General features: G+C 40.1%; 1 protein-coding gene across 1 annotated transcript in view; it reads left to right on the top strand.

Annotated features, from left to right (window-relative positions):
- The window catches only part of KIAA0368 (KIAA0368 ortholog), a 61,890-nt gene that overhangs the window by 17,307 nt on the left and 34,609 nt on the right, over positions 1–9,974 (top strand). Inside the window, 11 exon segments of the mRNA XM_009573627.1 lie at positions 1–108; positions 2,286–2,454; positions 2,973–3,112; positions 4,631–4,712; positions 4,977–5,096; positions 5,271–5,356; positions 5,660–5,738; positions 6,855–6,904; positions 7,888–7,954; positions 8,061–8,183; positions 9,338–9,441. The exon segment at positions 1–108 is cut by the window's left edge and continues 20 nt beyond it. Of these exon segments, the coding sequence (XP_009571922.1) occupies positions 1–108; positions 2,286–2,454; positions 2,973–3,112; positions 4,631–4,712; positions 4,977–5,096; positions 5,271–5,356; positions 5,660–5,738; positions 6,855–6,904; positions 7,888–7,954; positions 8,061–8,183; positions 9,338–9,441 (1,128 nt within the window).

Genomic DNA, 9,974 nt, shown 5'->3' with positions numbered 1-9,974 from the left:
TGCTGAACCACTGAAAGCAGCAGCTTCTCCATTTAATCTTGCTGAAAAACCAAAGACTGTACAGCTGCTTTTGGACTTTATGTTGGATGTTCTTCTTATGCCTTATGGGTAAGTAAGAGTTAATACAGTGTTCTCTAGGACTGGTATGTTCTTTATGTGTGAAACATGACAAATTGCACCCTTGGAAACTCATTTAAAATATGCTGTTATTTCCTAGCTTGAATGAAGCCAGTTACATGTTTCAGTAAGATACAAAGCAGGGTCCTAATTTTAAGAATGGGATCATCATCTTCCTTATTTAACAAAACATCTTTTTTCTACTTAATTAGGTGTTACGCTATTCTGTCCTTGACCTCTTTTGGGATCAAAGTGAAGCTATGAGACGTGAGCTATGTGTTAAATAACCAAACCTTTAAAATAGAAGCCAGATCAAAATGTGTGCTCATCTTCCTGCAGCTGAGTTTTAAGGCTTATTCCTCCAAGGTCATAAGCAAACGTAATCTCTGAAAACTTGTGCTTTCCAGAATTGAACCTTTAATAACAAGATTTGTCTTTCATCTGTCTTCTGATGAAAAATGTTTTAACGGTAATGGCGTGTCTTGGTGTGAACACTGTTTCTGAGAGCAAAAATGATTTACAGAGCAACTTGAATTTACCGATCACCGCTTGTTAGGAATCTTCTAGGTCTAAAATCAATACTTTCTCAAAATCTATTTTCCACTAACTTTTTTAGTGTCTTTGTATTGCTAGGGGAGCTTTTGCTTTGAAAGAAAATAAAAATAATTTTAGCAGTAGAACACATTTCTGATATTGATTCCCATAGGATTTTTCTGAGCACCTAACTCTTGCTCACCCGAGTGGATTAACCTAAGGGAATGACTTTTAAAATAATGAACATGTGATGTTTCTCCATGTAGCTTTGCTGGAGGCCATGCTCCCGTCAGATGTTTCAGGGGCCACTTCCTTACCATTTGAGTATGTAGAGTCTTGCAGCTTATAGTTTAAAATGCCTAGCCTGCTCCTCTGTTCACAGCTCACACTCTTCAGTTTGACCAGGTTTATCCTCTCAGCTTCACCCCCACGCTGCTGTGGCTGTAGCTTCAGCAGATGAAGTTCTTGGGCTTTGCAATGAGACTTCAGTTCCTTCCGTCCTTTTGTAGTCTGGCCAAGCATGGCAATTTTTAAATACTCAGACCACGAGGTAGGGGTAAAGGTTTCGTTTTCTTTCCTGAAGGTGCGCAGAGAGCGTCTTCAGCTAGCCTGTGGCTCTGGATGTCTGTCTCTTAAAATCTTGCTGCCTTGTGTGAGACCGTTTGCAGCTGTTTACAGCTAATTTGTGCCTGGTAGAACTTGCCCTGTCATTGCCCAGTTGTGCATTAGCCTTGCCAGTCTACATGCAGTAAAACAACCAGAAAGCCTAACTGTAGGGCTTAAAGCTTATAATTAAGTTCAAGTGTTTAAAGTTTTAACTAATGAGATTTGGGATGAATGTTTATCCTTACTGTTGAGTGTTTACTTCCTTTTGTTGCCTGTGTGCTGAATGCAGAACAGATTATGGCTGTCTGGAGCAAAATAATTCTTGTGGTCTCTGCACTACAATTTTGATGCCTTCGTGTGTTGACCAGCTTCCAAGGATACAGGGAGAGGTGGAGTGGCTTTTGTGAGAGTATGGAGATGTGCACAAGGCAGCTAGACTAGCCAGTCTCCAAAAAGACTAAGATCTGTAAACTTAACCTTTATGGTTTTTGCTTTCCTTCCGTGCCCAGCACTAAAACTGCTCTTTTCCAAGACATTATCTTATTTATTTATTTTTTATATCAAGGATTGTTTCCTGCCACTTCATTGTGTTGCATGTGCTTCATTATTTCCCTTGTTAGGTTTGCATTTTTCATAGAAATCATAGAAATGTTAAAGCTTTTAGTACAAGTTTCTCAAATGTAGTACTGTTTGATTATTCACTTCAAATACAAAAGAGATTATTCTTTCTGGTCGTAACCTGAGATAACTGCTTTCAGAAATGCCAGTGGACTCTTCCCTTTCCTAACTGAGGTTTGTTTTCAAACAGTTATAAAGAGATCGTTATGGCTCTTGCAGAATATGCTGGGATAACTGGTAGCTGAGTCTCAACTGAGTAAAATTCTGTCTTATGTCAGAGTCATGGGATTAATTAAAGAAGAATATTTGAAGTTGGATAGGTTATCTTTATTCCTCCATTCCAGTGTCAAATTCAGCTGGCAATGTGGATTGGTAAAGCCTCTAATGAAACTCCTTTCCCACCTGCTTAGGTTTGTATTGAATGAATCTCAGAGTCGACAAAACATACCCTCGGCCCCGGGCTCTTCATCAAGTAGTGTGGGAGGCCCTGGAATCCCTCAGCCGCCTCCAGGGATGAGCTTTTATGCAGCCAAAAGAGTAATCGGAGATGGCCCATGGACACCGGAGCTGCTAGAACAGGTACTTGCACTTGCGGGGCTGGTCCTCAGTGAACTGGGCGTGGTCACAGGGACAGCTACAGACAGAAGAACGGAAGGCTGAAAGGAAAATATGTAACTAATTCTGACCAGGTCTTTAGTTGCCCTGAGGGAATTTACTGGGCGACTTCTCATGATGCCTTAAGGAACTTTGCAACGGTGTGATGGGGTGGGAGGTGCCAGCAGTTCTCAGAACTAGTTAGGAAGCAACCACGACTGCAGCCTACTCTTGCATTTTTCTCCTAAAGATGGTAAGGTTGCAAAACTCGGTTACGTTGATGAAGTGTCCCTTTTTAGCAGGGAAGTAGCAGAGTATCCCTAATTGTAATGCTGATACTTTGCCACAGGTGACTGCTTTGACAGGAGGCAAGAGGTGGGTGCTGCTAAAGAGATGGAGAGCATGTGAACTCCTTAGCAAGCAGACAGCTGAACTGCTTCAGTTATTGTAACATACGCTTTCTTGTCAGTAACACTGCCTTTACTTTCCCCACTGTTGAACAGTGTAAGCTGGGGATAGTGAAGTTCATTGAAGCTGAGCAAGTGCCAGAACTTGAAGCTGTTATACACCTGGTTGTAGCCTCCAGTGATACAAGACACAGTGTTGCCACTGCAGCAGACCTTGAACTAAAGAGCAAACAAAGGTACAAGTTTGGATGTTTGGAAAAGATGGTGCTAGTGTTCCTAACAAAGCTAGCTGCAATTAATATAGCGCTCCAGAGAAAGGAGGAAGGCTGCAGTCCCCTGTATAGCTGCGAAGCTGTCATGTATTCACATGGGGCTGGGAATTGTGCGGCTCACAGTCTTGCAGCTGGGAACGTCACTTGGCTCCAGAGCCAACAGCTTTAGCTGTCTGTTTTCAATCATCTTTGGTATTGCTTTTGAGCCATTTTCTTACTCCTTGGTTTCCAAATTGCCATCTGTGGATTATCAATGGTCAATAAGGCCTTAATAAGTGATTCACAGCTAGTCAACTTATCTATATTGTCTTTCCCAGAAAAGTGTACTTTCATTTAATTTATTAAGGGAGTAAAGAGACCATAGTCTAGGAAGTTTGTCAGCCACTGTTTTCTGCATTATTAAAGCTTTTGCTCATCTTCAGTCCACCTTTCATCATCTAAAGACAATGCTTCTGTCTTTAACCCATCAAGAGGCCAGAGTAATTGCTGTTGGTACTATTTGCTGAGTCATTGATCATGCGAGTTTTGCTGGCTCGTGCAGGAGATTTAGAGTGAGAGAGGCCTGCCTTTGAAATGTGTAGGTGGCTTCTGTGTTGCTAGAAGTATAGGACTGTTTAACTTGGACTCAAATATGTAATGTGAAACCTTCTCCATTCGAGTCTATTTGTGTGCCTCAATCGTGGCAGTGGAGATGATTCTAGTAAGTGACGATAGCCTGGTTAAAGAAGGCAGTCTCTCCTTTGCTGCTTGTCTCATCTTTCCCTTTGTGTTGGTATTCTTTGCTTGGAGAGCGAAATACATGTGTGGACAAAATGCATGTTAATATGCAATGTTAAATGTCTTTTATGAGAAAGATATGCTACTTCACAGCTCACTTGTTTGGAAATCAGTTGCTTTACTGAAAGAAAGAGATGGTTCTGTCTCCTTCACTTTTTTTGAAGCATGCATGCTTAATTTTTTGTTTTCTGTGGGGTGTTTTTTGGGTATATATGTGTGTGTGTTCCAAACAGTCTCATCAATAGCTAGCATTAGATGGTTGTTGTGGGCAGACAGGTTTGTCTGAGAGACCAACATGAAATAGTCCTAGAATTAAAAATACCCTGTTCTCTATTGAAATGTCAAAGCACCAAGGTTGAAGAATGTGGAGAAATTTGTTAACAGATGACCATTCTGTATTCAGTCGGTAGACTACCATGGTTTATATGTCCTGTTTCAGTGGGAGAGAAGGGAGCATGTAGGTTTCTCACAAATTATTTGGAATTACATTGTCAGAACTTGAAGCTGAAATTTGTAATCACTTCAATTCTTCGTGATTATATGTTATGTGGATGTGGGAGGAGTGATTAAAAGTCAGACTAGATATATTAAAACTCTGGGAAGAATATGAATATGCTGCAAAATGCTGTAAAACACATATATTTTAAAAAGTAATCAAAGGTCGGAATCGTAACATGTTGGTGTTCAATGTGTTTTTTTCTTTAGTTTAATTGACTGGAACAATCCTGCTATCATCAACAAAATGTATAAAGTGTATCTTGGGGATATACCACTGAAAACCAAGGAGGTAAGATTTGCCTTCAGAATTGCATACCTGCTTAATTTACGAAGCTGTAATTTTAGTTGCCCTATTTTATTTGGAGAAGACATATATATATTTCTTAAATCTGTCACTTCCTTTGATCTCTGCTTTCACTGAACGTTTTTGCTATTAAATAATTTTTTTTCTCTGTCCCAGTGCGTTCTGATTCGCAGTAGAAGGTAATTCAGCTAACTTAAAAGTACTGCTGTCCGAAGATGCACTATATTATTTCAACTCTGTTTCTGACAGGGGTCTGTTCTGAAACCAGAAATGAAACGAGAGTCAGTGAGCACCCGTGTTAAATTAAAGATAGTTCCTCATCTTCTGCGATCCAGGCAAGCTGCAGAAACGTTCCCAGCTAACATTCAGGTAATGCTAACATTCCAAAGCTGCTCCTCCTAATGATCTTGATAATACACTTCCTCCAGTACTTAGGGGAGGGAAGCACTGTTACTGATGACAGTGTTTAAAGAAGGGGAGTTAGAAAACCTTTGAAAGTGAGGCCAGACACTTTCTGATCTGCTCTTTATTCCTTTTGGCCAGGTGGTTTATGATGGACTCTTTGGTGCAAACACAAATGCAAAACTGAGAAGTCTGTCCTTGCAGTTTGTGCATCATATTTGTATCATGTAAGTAATTCAGAGTGAGCACAATGTTTTTTAGCTATTTGCCTAGAAGCTACTCTGTTTACTAAATATATAACTGAACTAAGGGCAAAGAAAGAGTACTAAAACTCATAGAAAGTCCTGTTTTTTTCTTTAATCCTGAAATCTCTGTGTGTGTGTGTGTGTTGTAATTAAGCTGCACACATTAAGCACACATTAAGCTGTAATATCTCAGCTTAACAAAGTTGAGGAAAAGTGATACTGAGAGAAGATACTTTCAAGGGATGCAAAAGATAATATTTTGTTTGTTGGTGTCTCTAATTGCAGTTGTCCAGAAAGTAAAATAAAGCCGTTAGGCCCAATGCTTTTAAATGGACTTACAAAGCTGATCAATGAGTACAAAGAGGTAAGCTGAAAGGTTCTTTACTGTAGAGGTATAATTCTTCATATGAATACAAGCAAAAGACTAATATCTTTATGATCGAAACTGATAAATCTCTTTCTTGTAGTTGCCTGAGATGGCTATCAAAGGATACTTTTTAAGAAATTTTGTTGGAAGAGAAGCAAATACTTTAAAAGGCTATATAGGAAAAATGTTTTATATGTTGTAACAGCTATGGATAGGTGCTTGGACTATTTGCAAAAGTCTCAGGAAATAATAGTGTTGGTAATCTAAAGAGTGAGGCCAGAGTAGCATCTAGCTGCTCTTACTCATTACTCTGGAGCACATGGGGCCTCAGCTGCAGGCGTACGCCCTGTTGTGATAAGCAACTGTATAGGCCTGCTTGTAATACCTTCCATCCTGTCTGTCCAGGGATGGTATTCCTATGGGAAGGGTGTTACAAACAGAACTGCAAATGCCAGTCTGGCCTGAAGAGGTCTTTCCAGTGCCATTTCAGTAGGCCAATTCCCCACAATACTCCTACATGTATCTTACGAAGGGCTGATGTTGCAGACCTCCTCTTCTGCAGCTTTGATCCTCTTGCTGGTTCATTTGAACTGTTGGATGTGACCTTCTGGCCTGAGTTGGTGTTGAACACGTGGGCCTTCCCTGCCCTTGGGAAGGGCATGACAAAGGAGTGTTGGGGAGAAAGGAAGCCCGTATATAAATGTGCTGCATTGGTCATCTGTAGGATCCATTGTGCAAACAGCTTCCTTTGTGTAAAGCTGCTGTTTAGGGCCAGTGGAAAGTTTCTGTCCCTTTACTACTGTTTCATATACTTGATGAACCTCCTTAGCTGTCTCTCTTGAAATAAAATGCAATTAGCTGAGACCAGAAGGGAGATTTACATTTTGTCACCATTTGTAATTTTCTGTTTCTTGTGGAAAAGCATGGTCCCTCTGTTCCTATGTAATGGTTTTATTCTTGGATATGATTATTTTATGTTCCAGGATTCTTTGTCCATGAAAGTCTGTTTGAGCATTTTGAAGACAGGATTTAAAGTAGATGTTTAATTATAAAAGATATGCCTTTATGTATTTCTGGTTTTGTTGAATTATAATTACTGTTTTATCATTCAAGGATTCAAAACTGCTGTCAATGGCATATTCAGCGGTTGGAAAGCTCTCCAGGTAACTGAAGCACCATTTAAGCAGTGGGACATTGAATAATTTTTCCAGAGTAATCTGTTAATTTATCAGCAGCAATCTGTTAATTTGTCAGCAGCAAGCAGCAAGCTTTGGGGTTGTTCAGCCTGTAGAAGAGAAGGCTTCGGGAGACCTTATTGTGGTCTATCAGTACTTAAAGGGGGCTTACAAGAAAGGTGGCGACAAACTTTTTAGTAGGGCCTGTTACGACAGGACAAGAGGAAATGGTTTTAAACTAAAAGAGGGTAGATTCAGACTAGATGTAAGAAAGAAATTTTGTACGATGAGGGTGGTGAAACACTGGCACAGGTTGCCCGGAGAGGTTTGTAGATGCCCCATCCCTGGAAACACTCAAGGTCAGGTTGGTCGGGGCTCTGAGCAACCTGATCTAGTTGAAGATGTCCCTGCCCACGGCAGGGGGGTTGGACTAGATGACCTTTAGACGTCCCTTCCAACCCAAACTATTCTATTCTATGATTCTATTCTATGATTTATGCCACCTGCCAATTTTGCAATTGAGTGTATAGTGCAGAGAAATGCATTCTTCTTGTGACATCTCCAGAGGTGTAAAAAGAAATATGTTTTTAGTCGATAGCTTCTCTAGCAGTGGTTAATGGCAGCTCATGAATTATGCACAGAATTTAAGAAATGGTTCCACTTTCTGGATTGCCAGAAACATAAATTTAAGGAATGTACAGCGAAGACTAAAGGGCATGAAGCTAGGCAAGCGTTATGTTCAGTGGTATGCTGGTGATCTAAGTGGTTTTCCATAGAATATCTCTCTCTCCAAACTGGGTTAAGGGGTGAGGGTGCTGCTCCATGGTGGAAATGGTTAAGATAGAGCAAACTTTCTGTGCTGGCTGTCTTTTGTTTGACAGTTAAAATGTGGGATGAGGGGAAGACCAGTGAATGTGAAGCATTTCAATTTAAAAAACCAAAGACTTCATGAATTAAAATATCTTTTTCAGCCGAATGCCTCAGCTCTTTACCAAGGATATAGCACTGGTACAGCAGTTTTTTGAAGCTTTATGCAAGGTGAGTGCTGACAGGGCTTTGGGAAATCATTCCTATTTTGTGCTGGTTTTGCTTAATTCTTGTCACTGCAAACTGTAAAGTGAAAACTCTCGGTTTTGTACTGCAGGAAGATGCTGATACTAGGCTTGCCATTCAGGAGGCCTTGTCTATGATGGTTGGAGCATACAGTAACTTGGAAGGAGCCCAGCGTACCCTGATGGAAGCTCTTGTAGCCTCTTATTTAATAAAGGTATTTTCAATGGAGTCAAAATTAAGTACCTTAAAAAAAGAGCTATCCGTTGTTTTTCTGTTTCCTGACACTTCCTGTTGTATACTTTTGGAACAGGTCTCCCTTTTCTTTCTGAATGTATTAGCCTGTCTGGGAGAACGGGGGGTGTGTATGCTCAGATGAAGTATTTTTAATACAGTGGCTGCAAGAAGGGTGACCATGCAGTTTTCTGTTTGTGTTCTGTTTTGCAAAGAAAGCAAGCCGTTGCGATTGCGCTGTATGTTTCTCATAGTCTCCTCCTAAGAAAAGTTTGAGAAGTAGATGCTTCAGCGACAATATCTTGTGAAATGCTTTATGAAAGCAAGAGTTTGGTCGAAAGGATCATTCACTGCTAAGTGGGGTTTTCAGTGTGCTGTGTGATTTCTAACATTATAAGGCACCTGGGAATCTCCCCAGGAACTCAGCCTTGAGACAGTAATCCAGAGGAAGCCACACTTCACTGACTCTTACTTTACTGAGTATCTTGCTTGTGTTCAGAATTCCCCAGGGGTCTGGGTTTTCAGAATGAGTGGGTTTTGTATTCTCTGTATTTGCACGGGTACTCATGGTGACTGTGGAGATACATGTATTTCTAGTGGTTGCACTAGTAACTGTGTAAGAGACTATTTTCGTGCTGATGACTCTTTGCCTGGATGCTCAAGCAATCTAGGTCTCCAGGCAATACCATTTTGAGACTATCTAAACCCAGCAGAGAGAATGACCACCTAAGCTAATGTTTCTTTTCCACATCTGGCTGTGCTGCTCCTAAGCACAGCTCTGTTTTGTGTGGATAGATGATGTATGTCATTCTTCATTTCAAAACTGCCTGGTTGGGGCAGTTCAGATGTCTAAGAATTAGCGATAACCCTGATTTATGATTCCCAAAAATGTGCCTGTATTTAATTAAACATTTCATTCTCCACTTGTGAATATACGAGAAGCTAGCTTTTCTTTTCCCTGTCTCCTGCCATATGAAGATTTAGCAAGAACAGTGTCTCAAAATGTCTAAACTCTTTGAGTCATGTTGGTACCAGAGGACAAAACAGATGACTGATGATTATTTACAAGTGGTGAGTGCAGGTCATTAGTGTGTTCATTTAAAACTCAACCATATGTTTGTGTCTGTTCTCTTTAAGCCTGAAGTTCAAGTACGTCAAGTGGCTGTGAAATTTGCTAGCACAGTATTCCCTCCAGATCATATCCCTTCCAGATACTTACTCCTGTTAGCTGCAGGAGACCCGTAAGTTGTTTTCTTTTTAAAGTTATTTTCATATATACATATATATATACACATACACACACACACACACACACACACATATTTGCATCCAGTATATATTTGGATGAAATATGAATGCATATATATGTATGTACGTACATAAAAACTCACTCACTGAAAATCAAGTATGATAATTTGGAAATTAACCTTTACATAGGGGCATTCTTGACAGTTCTGTGGAGAACTGTTACTGTACCTCATAGTAGTCTTTGGCTTAGATTCTTTTTCTTGTTTCAGATGAACTGCTGCCACTAAAGCACTTCATTGCAATTGCAAAGTAAAAATGCATTAACTGAAATCACCTTTACAGTGGCTAGAAATTATTTTTTCGTGGCAAATTCTATCAGTCTATATTTGGCTTGTATTTGCAAAGAGTCAGGAGCATGCGCTTGTGAGAGTTGCCACTCTCTGCTGAGGAGTAGTTGACTCATTAAATTACAGTAATCATTTCATTTGCAGTTTTCTGTTACTGCAATTTAAGTGGTGGGGTTTTT

This window comes from Fulmarus glacialis, unplaced genomic scaffold (genome assembly GCF_000690835.1).
Source record: "Fulmarus glacialis isolate BGI_N327 unplaced genomic scaffold, ASM69083v1 scaffold41162, whole genome shotgun sequence".
In the NCBI taxonomy this organism is placed as follows: domain Eukaryota; kingdom Metazoa; phylum Chordata; class Aves; order Procellariiformes; family Procellariidae; genus Fulmarus; species Fulmarus glacialis.
Note: the sequence above shows the minus strand (reverse complement) of the source record. Positions and strands in the feature narration are given on the sequence as shown.